At 40.1% G+C, this 16,125-nt stretch overlaps 1 protein-coding gene across 6 annotated transcripts in view; it reads left to right on the top strand.

The window, feature by feature from the left end:
* Positions 1-16,125, top strand: part of sh3pxd2b (SH3 and PX domains 2B) — a 41,810-nt gene that overhangs the window by 21,512 nt on the left and 4,173 nt on the right. Inside the window, exons 5-15 of one of the 6 annotated variants that reach the window (XR_002274906.1) lie at positions 637-728; positions 5,158-5,183; positions 5,615-5,650; positions 7,329-7,460; positions 7,709-7,810; positions 8,790-8,873; positions 9,492-9,609; positions 10,557-10,756; positions 11,623-11,669; positions 11,769-11,894; positions 12,022-13,519. Coding sequence is in view for 1 of the 6 variants with exons in the window: in XM_020599752.1 (XP_020455408.1) it covers positions 637-728; positions 5,158-5,183; positions 5,615-5,650; positions 7,329-7,460; positions 7,709-7,810; positions 8,790-8,873; positions 9,492-9,609; positions 10,557-10,756; positions 11,623-11,669; positions 11,769-11,894; positions 12,022-13,542 (2,484 nt within the window). In the remaining 5 variants the exon portion in view is untranslated. Of the gene's footprint in view, positions 1-636; positions 729-5,157; positions 5,184-5,614; positions 5,745-7,328; positions 7,461-7,708; positions 7,811-8,789; positions 8,874-9,491; positions 9,610-10,556; positions 10,757-11,622; positions 11,670-11,768; positions 11,895-12,021; positions 15,222-16,125 lie in introns of those variants that run through there. The other 5 variants (XM_020599752.1, XR_002274907.1, XR_002274908.1 and 2 more) reach the window with 5 other exon arrangements.

The following is a 16,125-nucleotide window of genomic DNA, read 5'->3' as shown; positions in this document are numbered from 1 at the left end:
AAAAGTGGCCACACAGAGTTGGCAGTCAAAAACAGCATAGCATATAATAACACAAAACTTTTTCAAGGTCATTGAAAAATTATTAAGGGAGGAGCTCAAAAAGATTGGGAGAAAATTTTCAACTTGTGTTGAGGCAGAAGTGGGCGAGGCCTGTTCTGATGTTTTGCAAAAACATATTGATGCAGTGAAGTTATTTTTGTTTGAGATGAGGAAACTGAAACATTAATAGTTATGTGGTGACGTTTTGAATGTGTAGTTCACTCAGGAACAGATGTGACCAAAAATGCAGTGTCCCTGTGAAGTGAAGAAAAGAACTATTAATTGTTGAACTTCTATGTCTGTGAGGAAAGATTGTACACAGCTAGCTAATGAGAAAGACCAGTTCATTTGTTTAGATAATGAATTTTAGGTACTTGCTTCATACCTTTTCTAAACTACAATGTTTATCCTTGCTCTGGAAGGGTAGTCTGAAAATTCAGTTAAATACTATATGTAGAAATTCTTTGTTCTGTGACCTTATGGAGGTCAGACCTTAATAAATACTATATTTAAAACTGTGACATCTGCATATACTGAAATGAGTGGGCCTGTCACTTTGTGTGGTTACCTACCTTTCCTGTTCCTTTGTGTCTGCAGGCCCTCATTCAGCTGCCTGTCTACATCTCACAGTGTGAGGAGGTCAGGGTGTTTTTTGAGACTAGACCTGAAGACCTCAACCCACCCAAGGAGTAAGTACCATACATGGACATACAAAGAGAGAGATGCACACATCTTAACTATTAGAAGCCCTCATGCTCACATACGGTACAATGGCAAACACCCAGCATTGTTCCCCCGATTGATGTCATGTTGTGTTCTCAGCATTTAACCCCAGTCTGTAATGAGCATTCATTACATCCTGTAATGGCTATGACTTCATACTGTTGCACTACTTTCTGGTGGATATTTCAAGCAGAAACACACCTAATGGGGCCTTATTTTAAAATGCTGAGTTAGTGTTACAGCATGTAGCTGCAGTTCATTTCAGCCACCAGGCACCTGACAGCTGACGCTGCATGGTTCCTCCGAAGATGTCCAGACCTGCTCTGTGGTCTCTTGTAAATCTCACTCCACATTAGCGTCCATGTCTCATTCTGACAGTTACTGTGTGTCAAAGCTAAAACATCGACAGGTAATGATTGAACACACATTAGCACGCCTTAACAATCTAACACACGGGCCTCAGTCACAAATGTGTTTTCATTAATGTTACCAGCACCTTCAGGCCAGTGGAGGTTACATGTGGCTGGTTTCATAGAGGCCATAATGCCGGGCTCACGCTTTTGACCCTAGAGAAGGTTTCTACACCAACAGCTGTCAGCTGAGGCATTAGTTTTAACCTCTCATCACATACTGATGTGCAGCACCAGGTGTTGAAAAGTATGCCTGTGCATGCTGTGCCAGCAGTGAGGTGGCACATAAAGAAGAGGCTGTGGTTTCAATTTGCAAAATCCGGACCAAAGAAATGGGAGGACCATCACTGTGTCCCAATCCCTTACAAAAGACTTAATACTTTGTACCAATATAATACACTAATAATGTGGACTTAGTATAACTGTGCATTTCTTTGCTTGTTAGTGTTTTTCATTTTGTTCTACTAATAGCACAATGTTTACAAAGTATTCATCATATAATTTGTTTTCTCAGATGTCCCTTGAGCTGTTGTATCAATATCCACTTAGTTGTTTGCAATGTGCTGCAATAATCAACACCACCCTAAAAAGTCTAGTGACTTCAGCATGCTGCAATTTTCATATACTGTATACATTCCTTGTTCGTTTACCAGCATGGATGCACTACTGACTTAATAACAGGGTAAGACCTAGTATATACAGCAGCATCCAATTTGGACACAGTTTAAGATTTTCTCACTCTTCGGTCATTGTAATGATCTTGACATTTAAACTGAAAGTGATGAGCTAGTGAAAATGGAAACTGTTGCCCCCATTATGGATACATTTTTAATTCTCTAGCTCCTGCTGCCTTTCAGCCAAAAGCCATAGCATGTAGAATCATTCTCTGTCCTTGAGACAGTCTCGCTGACAGTCGGTGCCATGTATGTGTTCGTTTCAGGCCCTCGTTCTCTGTGTCCTCCGGCAGGCATGCATCTGCTGTCTGTCACAGTATTTTCATGCTATAGCAGAAATTTTCAGATGCCTCGGTGTCAGTCTGGACACTCTTACTCTCATTGTACTCAGATTAATTAAAGAGAAAAATATATAGCCTAGATATTTTTAATTGCCATCTTCTGCTGTGTGCCAGGTGTTTGTGAAATAGTGTTTTGTTTTAAAAAGTTTTCTTGTACAATTTAATGAATAGCAGTACCGTATTTGTGTTGCTCTTCTTGGTATTAAGTGAGTCTCCATCAGGAGCGACTTGAGCTGGGTGAGCTGCTGGGGGTTCTTGTTCAAGGACAATTAACTGGACACATAGCTGTTATGGGGATTGAACATGTGATGGGTACCAGTCTGCCATATTGTCATCCATAATGGTGATGGATTCGATGCCACTTTGAAGTGTGCTGTCTGTTGCAGTCACAAGGTATACTGAGGTTGTTGTACTGCTCAGACCCGTGGTAATATATCAGATATTTGTGAATGTGTCACTCAGCAGAGATGCCTCTCTCATCCCAGTATTTTATTAGTGTAATGGCCGTAACCTTCTGTATCTTAAATCTGCATAAGATCAATAAGAAAGCATTTTCTTCACTTGAGTATTTTTACGGATGATTTAAAAGTATTTACATGTCGTTAGGTTATGGCAATGTTAAAATACTCTGTAAACGAGACAGTGTTTTTCATATTTTCTATGTTCTCTTGGATGCAGAGAGGCTTGCTGTCTACCAGATATATGATTCAAGCAGACATGTCTGAATGGCAACAGTAATTGTTTGATAGCAAATGGCCGATATGTCTGAAAGAATCGACAGCCTGTCAGCAGACTGTTGATGTGTATAAATCATTGCTGACAGCTGCATCTCCCCATCTCCTTCTCCCTGTTGCTCTCTCGCACACGGTCATCTCTCCTCCCTCCCTCAGAGGAGGTCGCCGAGGACACATACAGTACCTCACAAAACCCCAAGCATGTGCTGGAAGAAGCAGGAAAGCGAGGGAGCATTTATTTGTGGGGGGATGAATATAGGAGAGACCTTGGTTTGTCTTTATTCAAATTAGATTACTGTTTTTTGTTAGAGCAGACTGTTGTTTGGCTGACTGACAGACAGGGCCAATGCACAGACACAGCAGCCAGTGTGGGGGAAGATTTATCACGGCCTATAAATCTACTGTGCTGATAGGGCCATAAGACTTTTTCCTTATGAGTCATAGAGGAAAAGGTAAGAGAAGATGAAGGGTGGAGGAAAAGTGGAAAAAGCAGGAAGTAGAGGTACAGTGAGCCAGAAAAGATGGGCCAGAAGGGAAAGTCGAAAAGAGGAAGCAGTGCAAAAACAAAAAGGGGAACGTAGTATTTGACAGTGGAGCTGGATGGAAACCAACTAATATACAACTTGGACCGAAGGATGTAACGGGAAGGGGTTGAGGGAGAGATGAGTGATTTCATTAAACATTCAACTCAATATTAGGGATGGGCATTTCAAGCTATTTGATATTCACTGGGAACAGAGCCCCCACACCCACCCCGCTGTAGTAAAATGATATACTGAGCTCGTTATCGTGTTATATCCAGGCACCGGTAAAAGCAAGGGGAAACAGTGGCTCTTCGTTTTTAAAGCCAAGACCACAGTCGCATGAAATAGTTTTTTAAATGTAATGACTGTTTGAATATTTGAAAATCATTGCTCATCAATATCGAATAAGTCCTCGGTGGCACTGCGCCTGTTTACTTTAGGGTTTTGCCCCTCATAGCTTTTATTGCAACAGGTCTCCAAGAATCACGAGCAGATATATTTGTATACTCCCCTGTAGTAGAGGCTTTGAAAAATGTGACCCTGTTTTCTCTATTCTGTAAAAACCTGTAAAGTTTGTCACAGTTACTCTGTCGTATCAGTTTGTGTTCCCACTTGTCATATCATGTTTGCTTGATGTGAGTTTTCTAATAAAGGTTGAAACTGATGTTTGCTCTAATGGCAAGACTGCTCTTGTAACCAGCCAGAGAAACATGGAAATTTATGACCGGGAGGATTCAATTAATTTAATCCCCTAAATTAGTTATAAATGTATTACTGTAGCTGAGGGGTCCAAGCCAGTGGCTATGACCGGTACATAACTTGACCCTGGTTTCACCTCAGCAACAAGCAATCAAAGAATACAACACTGTACACACACTTTCCTCTTCTGTAATAATCCAAATTATGCTTATAGATTTATTGTGACATAAGCCTTTGCAGTTAACAGTTCTGGCAATTGACAAATGCTTTAAGTGGCTGAGAACATTCATGTTGCTGCAGGGGAAAGAAAAATGTGCCAAGGAAAATGATCCGATATGATGGAGGAGTCGTGAAAAAAGTCGATATGACCATGACGTAATGGAAAAATATATAGATAACTAAGACTGAGAGACAGCGAGAATGAGATAGTGAAATGTTGAGCATTAACCACCAGTGACCTTTGGGGGCATCTGGACATTGAATTGGCTCCTGTGGCGTGATGGTCTATTTATCTGGCTAATGCCTAAACCAGACACAGCAGAAGCTGTATTGAATCTAACATCAGACTACATTTCAGATATCAGCTGTCCGGTGGCTGCTTACTCATTACTCACATGGCCGTGAATCAGAGAGAAAAGACACAGATCCTTCTCTCCTACCGTTGCATAATGTTAGATCTGCTATAGAGAACAGTAACAGAGATAGTACTGGTAACAGCAGTAGTAATAAAGTAAATGTATACAACCAAGCGTCTCCCTGGCACACACATAACCCAACCATTTCTTTCTTGGAAGGTGTAGGTTTAGGGTAATGAATCGGTGGATGTTATGATTGAATAATTAGAGCAGCCATTTTAATCTTTTCCCCCCTCACATTTTAGGTTATCTGGTGACACTCATGAGTTTAAATAAATTATAAATATTTCTAATTGTATTTGTTGGCCAGGAATATCTATATCTCTGTAAACTGATTCACTTCTTTAAAGTAGCATGATTATTTCCTCTCATTGCCAGGGAACCCACTGGAAAGAAGAAATCGGGTAAGATGAAACTTTATTTCTGTATTTTAATTGAAAATTGTTGTTAGGTGGCCTTGTTTTATTCTGTCTTTGAAAAAAACTGTGGAAATATAATCTGGTACTTTTTCTTCTACTTCCTTCCACTAAGACTATATAAGTTTTCTACAATTCATCTATGTAATATGACATTATCTCCATCTAGTGGTCACTGAGGTTTATACATCACGGATTCCACCAGAGCAATTACATAGCCATATCCTGTCTATACCAAAATATATTAAATGTTTTCCTGGCATTGACTATTACAGTACCAGTTACTTAGAAACAACCACTGACATTGTTTCACAGTTTCTCTTAAAACTGACTTTACCCTCCTTACTCATCAGATACTCTTGATTGCATCTGTGTCATTTTGTTCCGTTTTCTTCTCCATTCATTTCCCTTCCCATCAGGGTTTGTGGAGAGAGCGACTTCTTTCATAAAGCGAGGTAGTAATCACACTGTCATGCTTGGTCGTGCTGTGTGTGTGAGCCAGCGGGTTGCTAGTGGCCCGTTCCCCCTCTCCTTCCATGGCCTGGGCAGGTGGGATGTGGCTCTGTTCAAGACTTGGTGTTTGTATTGGTTTTGTAAACGAAGAATCCAGTATAGCTGATCTTGTGTGGCTAATTTGTTGGGTGTTCCTTTATAAGTATGTTTTGTTGGGGCAGAGTAGAAAAGACTGACGATACAAAAGTAAATATAATTTTATAAATGAAGTGATTTAAATATTAACTTGGGTTAACTAGTCAGTGTAGTGTGGCCATTCTTCCAAGCTCAAATTAGCTGACGTAAGTTTTCCTGCTTTTTTTTTTTGTGTAAATTAATTTTTTATGCTCAGTTTTTTGCTTTTAAGTTAGTTAGCTGAGCCTCTTCACTTAGTTAAACTCAGCCTGATATTAGTCTCCGTTCTGATGTGCTTTTGAAAAATGCTTCTGTAACTAATTTGAGAGCCTATTGCAAATCATTTTAAAAGAATTATCCCAATTCACCCAGCTTGCTGCTGCCCACTGTGAAGGATGCACATGGAAAGACAGATGTGGTATTTTAAGATGTTTTGAGAACTGCCACGTCCTGTTATGCTCACTTTATATCAGATTCTTCTTGTCTGATCAGACCCGTTTTTTGTTGGCCTGAGAGTTATGAACTCATTTGTTGAAAATGTGCCCATCATGTGACGTGCACGCTGTTGGGGATGTCAATGTCTGTTCACCATGTCTGCCAGCATGATGGTTGTAAAAAAATAAATAAAAAATCAACATGCTATGTTTCAACCAAAAGGTATTTTGTTTTCAGTTAATTTTTATTTGTAAAGTAAATTTCATCAAACACGGTTTGTTCTAGACAAGTTTTTTTTTTTTTTTTTTTTTTAACAACAAAACATGAACAGAAACAACCCATAGTAATGAGTTTTTACCACTGGGTGTATTGCAGTTGATTTTTGTCTGGCTGGCTTGATGCTAACTTTGGTGGTGGGTCTAAGTGGTGTTGGTTTGTTTCTGTGTGGAAGTCACGGCCGTGTTTAACCCATGATGCTTTTTTTATCTTCATTCACTCCCATTGACCAAATCCCCCTTTATCCCTCTGTCAGTTCAGTGATTTTTTTTTTTTTTTTTCCTCACACCATCTCTCCAATCATGTCCACTCCCTCCTCTTCCTCTCTCAGGATGAATCTCCATACTCTAGATAAGCCTCCTTCCACTTCAACTTTTCATTCAGGAGCTTAGAATTATTACTAGCATTTCACAAAAAAAGGAGGTGTTCAATTATTAAAGCTTTGCAAATGCGTCTTGGCTGTTTTGTAAAGGCGACACCTAAATTGGATTTTTAGTAAAGTTCTTTGGAGTTTTTTCATAAAAGATGACATTTTAAAAGGTCCTATTACATTCAAGCAATGAGATGTAAGAAATGTTAAAAGCCAGTATCTCAAAGGCACAGGGATGCATTGTTTATGTTGATGGAATTAATATCACATTTAAAAAAAAAAAAAAATAGCAGAGCACCACTGTGCATAACCGGTGGTGGAGGCTTTTTTACATTATTGAGACTTCATCTTTGGGTTGCTGTAGAAAGGGACAGAAAAGGAAAAGAGCTAAATGAGCCCCTCTTCTACTTTGTTTTCCTTAACAGGTGACTGCACCTCAGCAGACCCTCTCCTCCTTGAGCAGTGTGTGGCAGTAACAGACTATGAGAAGCAGGAGAGCTCAGAGATCAGCCTGCATGTGGGTCAGGTGGTGGAGGTCATTGAGAAAAATGAGTCCGGTAAGTTCCATACAACATCCAGTATACTCTCATTTTCTTTGTGGTGTTGTTTATTATGATGCTAAACCCAATGCTGTGGGGGATTTGTCAACCAGTACTTGTCGGCATGGCTGTGCAACAAGTATTTGTTCAGTTTAATCTTTAAAATATAAAATGTAAAGACCATAAATATACACTATGTAATGCATTACAATAGTGAATGAGTTCTCCCATGGTAATCCCATATGTCACTGTGTTTCCTCATTCAGGATGGTGGTTTGTGAGCTCAGAAGATGCCCAGGGCTGGGTCCCTGCCACCTGCCTTGAGGTACAGGATGACCCTGATGACTTCAGTCTTCCAGCAGAAGAAGGTAAATAAAGCCCTCCATCTGGTTGCTGTATTGTTTAGATACAGTGTCTGCAAGGAACACTTTTAGATACAAGGACTTTTAGTGCTTACTCTAAAACCCAACTGTCCTTGCAAGTTATTCCTTGCTTTTAGTTTAATGTGGCTGCAAGTAAAGTCACACTATACTTGTACGTTTAGTGCTGTTTTCTTTCTGTTGCCTTCTGAAGTGCAACACATGTTGGTACCACATCACTGGGCTTGCACCATTTAACTCCTATAGTGCACACAGACTCTCCATATAAACAGAAGTATTCAAAGTTCAGCGATGTGCAGACGTAGGCAGCAAATGTGACAAAATGTCATGAGAGTTGTGTGTTGAAGCTAATACAAAAAAACGCATTTGCAATAAAACGCGTTTTAATATGCATCACATTCTGCTGATGTGTATTGCCCTTCAGAACAGCAGCCCAAATATGTTTTAATACCTGAATTATTTAGCAAGCTATAAATATATAGCAAAGTGATAAATGAATCAATAGAAAAATAATGGTCTTATGTGGCATAAATGTTGAGAATACAACAGGAATTATGTACATAAAGAACAGTCAAATTGTCTCAGTGTTAGTCAACATTGGTTTAATGAGTCTCCTAGTAATGAGCAAGATTTAATTAACAAACCCAAAATGATGCTTGTTGTGGTAAGGACAACACACAGGGTTGGAGACTGGGAAGGGGATTCAAAGGGAAAGAAAGAACCCATCTAGCATGACTAGACCCTGTAATACTTTGATTAAAAAAACCTAACGTTGCTCAAATCTAAAAGGATTATTTGTCAGCAAATGAAAACCTCACTATCTAGCAACAGGCCTGGTAGAAATAGATCATTCTAGTAGGTCCACCAATACTGAAATTTCTCTAATTTAGCTTGAAATCATCAGGATGGTATACAGAATGTAATGTTCACTTCCTATTTTGCCTCGCTTACCGTGCTGGGATGTCAGTGCCTCGGAGATTCTGGTCACTACCAAGGCACGTGGGTCGCCGCAGAACTTTAGGGGATCTATTCAGCACAGGCTTTGGGCAAGGTGGAGCGCACGCCTTTCTTTTCCCCCTATTCTAAATATGTGCACACACATCTGTGTGCATGTTTGCCCGTGTGTATGCATCATATGTACGGTATGCTGCATGAGAGACCCAAGCATGTAAATTAAATCCTTGCATGTTAAGTGGACTGTGCATTTGTATGTTTAGAAATTAAACTTTATAGATGAAAATATGTCATTTCACTTAACCAGCATTAACAAATGCTTAATACATTAGCATAGTAGACTTGCATATAATGTCTATAATAAGTAAAAATAGTAGAAATGATGGTATTTCATGTACGGTACTGTAACAAGTGTCATATTTGTGGAGGATGTCCGTTTTGTGTGTCGCACATGTATCTTACATCTTCTCACTCCACAAGATGCTGCTCAAGCCTTGCCTCGTTGAATCAGTTCGCTAATCAGTAAAATGAGTTTACGTCTGTAGCAAGTACAGTACTATATCTTAAATCACATAAGGAGAGGGTCACGTTGGATAAAGTATTCACAAGTGTGTGCTTTGTCTCCAAAGTTTTTATTTATGAACCAATACACACAAATTTTCAAAACAGACATTTTGTACTTGTATTTAACAATATTGTCTTTTTCTTATTCTAGAAGAAAAGTATTCAGTGATCTATCCATACTCCGCAAGGGATCAGGATGAGATTGACCTGGAGAGGGGCATGATTGTTGAAGTGATTCAGAAGAATTTGGAGGGCTGGTGGAAAATAAGGTAATTCAAATTACTGACATACTAAATACTAGGGCATGGCCATTAATCCAGTTTTATCTTCAATCATGATTTCAGCTTCCAATGATTATGAAAACCAAATAAATTGATTATCGTGCCACGTTCCATTTCACAATGATCTCATTTTGTCTTGTGTTATAAGTCTAGTGCACCCGTTCAGCGCTGTACAGTGCAAGCATTTTTTTGTTCAAGTGGGGTGAAGTGAAACGTGTCTCGAGTTGACACCTAAACTTGTTAATGTACGTGAGATAAAACCTCCACTAGTAAAAAAAAAAAAAAAAAGTAAATGAGAGTAATTTATCAACACTGCTGTTAAACGAGCAGAAACCTGCAGTGATGCGATGATTTCAGCTTCTGTTGCACCACCATGTTGGTGTTAACTGTACAGTGGCAGCTTGTTAAAGTTATGAACAAGCTAAAACAAAAAGATGACTGTGCATATGTAGCCTTACTGTTAAACAAGAGAGAGATGTGGCTGTGTCATGCTGAGCCCAGCAGATGCTGTAGGTTATGACGGGCAGTATCAGTATTGTTACCCTGAAATAGCCAAGTAATTATTTGTACAGTAAATGTAGAGTGATTAGCGTAAGTAATTTTGTCTGCCAATTACTATTAGGTAGCATAGATGAAATACTTGTATTTTTCAGTTGAATCATATTTAAAGATGACTAAGAAAAAAAAGAGTGAAAACATCATGCATTTATTGAACTTAAAGAAAACCCGAAGTCAATGAGAAGGCTAATCTTGATAAATAATCGTAATCTCAATACTGACCAAAATCATGAATATGATTTTTACCATAACTGTGCAGCCCTACTAAATACTTTTCTGACTGATGTCACTGTAGAGACTCCCAGTTGGTTCACACAGTCAGTGTTTCTGTCTCAGCTGAAGCCACTGAACATACTGTACACCTCTCCTCTGCTCAGGTACCAGGGCCGTGAGGGCTGGGCCCCAGCCTCCTACCTGAAAAAGACTGACATTCAGAGCCTGAAGCAGGCAGCAGGCACTGCCACTCATGCCAGTACAAATGACCTAGATGGACTTTCCAAACAAAACAATGCTTCCAGAGAGAACCGAGACAACAGCCAGAGAGAAAATAGGCTCTCCGTTTTCTCCGAGAACAAAAGTAAGTCATCTTTTCTGCTGATGCAACACACATTAATTTCAGATTTCATTTTTAAAAGGTGTATAAACGTAAACCATGTGAGCTTATGTAAACACTAGGGATGTCCCCATCCAGTTTTTTTTTTTTTTTTTTTTTTGGCCCCGATACGGATCTGACACTTACTTACCTACAGTAAATGTTCATTTAATTTCTGATATATTGAAATTAATCTGGCACACTATTTTCCAGGAGCTTCTTGATCCAAATACTGGATCAGGATCATGCTAAATACCACTTGGCATCCGCAGTTTGTGTAACCAGTCCGGTTCAGACCTCCCTGACAATTTAGTGGTGCTGCATTAACAAAAGGTGGCAGCTGTCGTAGCAGTACTGGACAAAAGCAAAAAACGTATCACCTAAAACATAAAGTGCAGTGTGTAACATCTCACGTGCACATTGCGGGACGTGTGTTACCTCATGTCTATACCAGGCACATGTTCCCTCGCACGTAGCAAGTGCTTGGTGTACAAAAACTCCCCCTGGCCTACAGAAACACTTTGGAAAAGGGAAACCTGTGGTCCAAAACATCAACAAACAGCCAATAAAAAGCTGCCATGCTCAGTAGGACTGATGGAACAGATTTTTTTGCTTGATACATTTCTATGTTTAACACTAAAATTAGGATTCAGGTCATGGCTACATGCGAGTAATAAGCCAGCCAACACAGCCGGGCAGTGTAGACAGCTGAATCATTTAAATAGGCACTTAACGGTTGTGTGACACGCATCTTAAAACAGATTGCCCAGACTGCCACTGATACGATATTTAGTATTAGATGGGGACATCTCTAGTAAATGCACTTTCAAAAAACTCTTTTCTCTCCACAGAAGTGGGATCAAGACACAGACTTCCTCCGCGCAGGGATCTTACCATTGTAAGATCTGACCCAGTAGGGATTCTGTTGTATTTGAAGACAGCTCTCACCTTTTGATTCTTGTCGCCCTAACCAGTACATCTGCCTCATGTTTCACAGCCACGTGGCGCAGACCTACCCAAGCCACCCATTCCTCCTCAGGTTGAGGAAGAGTTCTACACCATAGCAGACTTCCAGACCACCATCCCTGACGGCATTAGCTTCCAGGCTGGAGTCAAAGTTGAGGTAAGTCAGGCACTCCCTAAAATCAAAGTATGAAAAGTGATTTTATAGTTAAACATTTGCCTTGAAAAAATGTTTGTAAATGTTCTACATTTTTTGATTGATCTTATATGATATCTTTACCAACCAGGTGATTGAGAAGAATTCAAGTGGTTGGTGGTATATCCAGATAGATGATAAAGAGGGCTGGGCCCCTGCCACCTTTATTGATAAGTACAAGAAGACCAGTAATGCTGTGCGACCCAATTTCCTTGCTCCTCTGCCCAATGAGATGGAGAAGCTGAGACTGGAAGATGCTGGTTCTTCAACAGTTTCAAGCACAGATGACAGCTGGTCCAAGCCTTTACCAGATGAGCCAACTGCACCCCCTGAGTCATGTGCCCGGCCTAAGCTGAGAGACTGGAAGTCCAGTGCCAGCAAGGGGGCCTCTGCTTTCTCTGGGCCTTTGCCTCCAGCTCCAGCTGCTCCTCCGGATGAGGAGAAACCAGCTCTGCCACCTCGAAGGGAGTCCATTAATAAGAGCTTTGAATTGGAGGTAGCAGAGAGACCAAGATCTGATCATTCCAAGCCTTTGCCCCCAAAACCCCCAGCTCCCGGGGTCATCATGCCACTGGTTCCACCCAAGGCAGCTGCCTTCAAACCAGATAAACCACCAGAGACCAAGAAAGAAGATAAGAGCAAAGCTCTCCACCTTCGGAATGAAATGGGTCTTGAATGTGGTCACAAGGTCTCTGCCAAAGAGGTGAAGAAGTTTAATCTGAAACCTGTACCCAAACAGCCACCAAAACCCAAATCAGAAGTGCAGGAGGAGAAACCAGAGGCATCTGGCCCAACATCATTTATGAAGGCAAAGCCGGTAATCCAACCTAAACCTGCTTCAGCTGCAAAGCCAGATCCCCCAGCAGAAAACAAACTGGACATCACCAACCTGAGAAGCAAGCTGAGACCATCAAAACCTGCAGATCTTGGCCCTGCATCAGCTGAGGTGAACCATCAGAATGACTCCTCAGCAACAGTAACTAGTTCACACCCCATCCACATCCCTACACTCAATAACAGTAAGTACTGTGACAAGCCAAAACTCCCCCCAAAGCACATTAACGGTCATAGCCAGGAGAGTTCATCTCCCCCATCAAAACCACCAGTGCCTCCCCATAAGGAGCCCCCTCAGAGACCCCCCACCATGGCACCAAGGAGACCTCCTCCTCCAAAGAAGACTGACCCACCCAGCCCGACCGAGTTCAAGCCTCCACCTGCTCTAAAAGAAGCCCAGGACCTTCCCAAGGCTGGACCACCACAGCTCAGCAGACCCCCACCCCCTAAACCCAAAGGGTCTGTTCAGTCACCTGCAAACAAAGAGAAAGAAGAGTCCAAAGTTAATAAAGCACCCATTCCTCCCAAGCCCCAGTTCAAGAGTGAGAAGCCCAGTCCGCCCAAGGACAAGCTCCCACCTTTACTCAAGGAGCCCAGTAAGGATGAACTGTATCTAGCTGTGGCAGACTTTGATGGGGATGAACAAACATCCAGCTTCAAGGTGGGTACAGTGTTTGAGGTGCTGGAAAAAAACAACAACGGCTGGTGGTTCTGTAAAAATGTAAGAGAAGAAGTCGAGGGCTGGATCCCCTCAAATTATCTGAGCAAGAAACCTTAGTGTGAGTCTGCTCTTCAAACCATCACCTTAGGATTAAATAGATAAAGGACAAAGAATTAAAATGAACAAATTATCACTACTTTGTAGTTAATTAGCTTTTTTTAATTTATAGGTACATTATCTTTAAATTTACACATTGTTTAATTTTTTTAAGGATATTTTAAACTGAACCAGCAATAACACATGACCTTACGGGTCTTGTAATGTTTACTTGTTTTTACCTAAATATTACACAAAATATTAGGCAAAGCTACGTGTTTTTGTTGCCATATGCTAGTTGTAGCCTGTGCCAGTCTTAGCATCACATAGGCTAGACGCTTCAGCAATAGATGTACACCCATGCCTTCTATGATACAGTGCCTCAATAGTATATGCAAAGTGCATCAATGCTTAAACTTTATGCAACTGTAAACATAGTTCAGTAAAACCTTTGACTAAAGGTCTAAAACCCGGATCAAGGTAGAATAAACTATATGTTCAAATCTAGCCAGTCATTCCTGAGCAGTAGACAAAAACATAATCCTAAATCCTTTAGACAAGTACTGCACATGGACTCACTGGGGGAGTTCAGTGACCACATCTGTGCTTTCTAAGTTCTATTAGGAATTATTAAAAGATGTCTGCCAAGTAGAAATTCTGTTTTATACTCAAAGCATGCAAGCTTTTGTGTTACTGTAATGTTTTCTTTTTTGACTGCATAATTCAAGCTTCGATAACTTGTAACAGATGTGCACTTTTTCAAGTCATCTTAGATGAGATAAGTTTAAGGTTTACACATGGTGAAGAAGAATGCCACAGTGCATTTTATTTCTTAGTTTTACTTGTCACTGGCCATGTTTTTTATATTCACTGTAACAGTATCCACCGACATAAAGATGAGGCTAGAACATCAAAACTGAGAAGATGCCAGAAGTTATTTTAACAAAATAGCTCACAACCAAAAATAAGTATTGTGAGGTGCCACTCGCAGAGCACATCTGCAGATCTATGATGAATTGTGCAATGATTGACAGTATTGTCAGTGTACAGTCTGTTCTTAACAGATGGATGGTGCTCGGATAACAGCACAGTGTGACCATTGTATCAATTTTTTTTTTTTACATTTAATGCTTGACTGGTCTCAAGTATTATAGCAATTATTTTTACTGTACAGTAATTAGTCATATCTGAATTATGTTTTCTTTGATGGCCCATCAGTTAGGTATTTTACTCTGTACTAAAGAAAGGTTTATAAAAAGCAAGTCAAGTGAAAAAGCACAATCAACCCCATCAATTTTGGGCTGTGCCGGTAACCCTAGAACTCCATTTAACAGAGGAGGACCACACACACTCTTTTCTTTTTCATTTCACTGACATCTTCTAAAAAATTAGACCTGATGTTTTGGCTTATGGCTTTATTATGGGTCAAACACAGCATCCATGTTTGACCACTGGTGAAATCATGAGTCAAAATGCTGAAATAAAGAAGAAAATTTAAAAAAAATCTGTGTGTGGTCCTCATCTTTCAAAGGATGAGAAAATGAAAGGGCCAAGGAGTAGTTTGGGCAGTTGATGTGGGTTCTTTTAATTTGACAAAATCTTTGTCAAGAGAACTGAAAAGTAGGTCACCTAAAGTACTGTATATGAAACTGGCTACTAATTTCATATCAGGAGGTCAAGATTAAAAAAAAAAAAAAAAAGTAGGTTCATGGTTCTGGCCATAATCAGACAAGGCTACAAGCTGCAACACTGATTCTGTTCTGCTTTGAGTTGCTTTAATGTTACACCATCTTTCATCCCAGAATGGACAGTATAGTACATTGCCAACTAAAGAAAGGCAAGTTGAAATAAATCTAAAATTGTATTGTTTAGGCATAATTTATGTGAAAGGTACAGCTACAGGCAAATATGGGTTCATGGTGTCATTTCAGTATTGTAATCTTACTATTGTGATATGTATTGTTCATTGCATTGAGTCTCCTTTTAAGTCAATAAAAGTTTCTTGATTTTTCAGTTCAGCTGTCATACTGTGTCTGCACTGCTGGAATGGGGTTCTCTCTTTAAAAGGTACAGAACCCTAATACTGTACTTAGGTTAACACAATCATGAAGTGGAATGAAATTTATTGGATATTTCAAACTTTTTTAACAAATAAAAAACTGAATAATTGGGCGTGCAAAATTATTCAGCCCCTTTACTTTCAGTGCAGCAAACTCTCTCCAGAAGTTCAGTGAGGATCTCTGAATGATCCAATGTTGACCTAAATGACTAATGATGATAAATAGAATCCACCTGTGTGTAATCAAGTCTCCGTATAAATGCACCTGCACTGTGATAGTCTCAGAGGTCTGTTTAAAGCGCAGAGAGCATCATGAAGAACAAGGAACACACCAGGCAGGTCCGAGATACTGTTGTGGAGAAGTTTAAAGCCGGATTTGGATACAAAAAGATTTCCCAAGCTTTAAACATCCCAAGGAGCACTGTGCAAGCGATAATATTGAAATGGAAGGAGTATCAGACCACTGCAAATCTACCAAGACCTGGCCGTCCCTCTAAACTTTCAGCTCATACAAGGAGAAGACTGATCAGAGATGCAGCCAAGAG

This window comes from Monopterus albus, unplaced genomic scaffold (assembly GCF_001952655.1).
Source record: "Monopterus albus unplaced genomic scaffold, M_albus_1.0 scaffold42.1, whole genome shotgun sequence".
Lineage (NCBI taxonomy): Eukaryota > Metazoa > Chordata > Actinopteri > Synbranchiformes > Synbranchidae > Monopterus > Monopterus albus.
The sequence above is the reverse complement of the archived record's forward strand: the minus strand, read 5'-3'. Positions and strand labels throughout refer to the sequence as shown.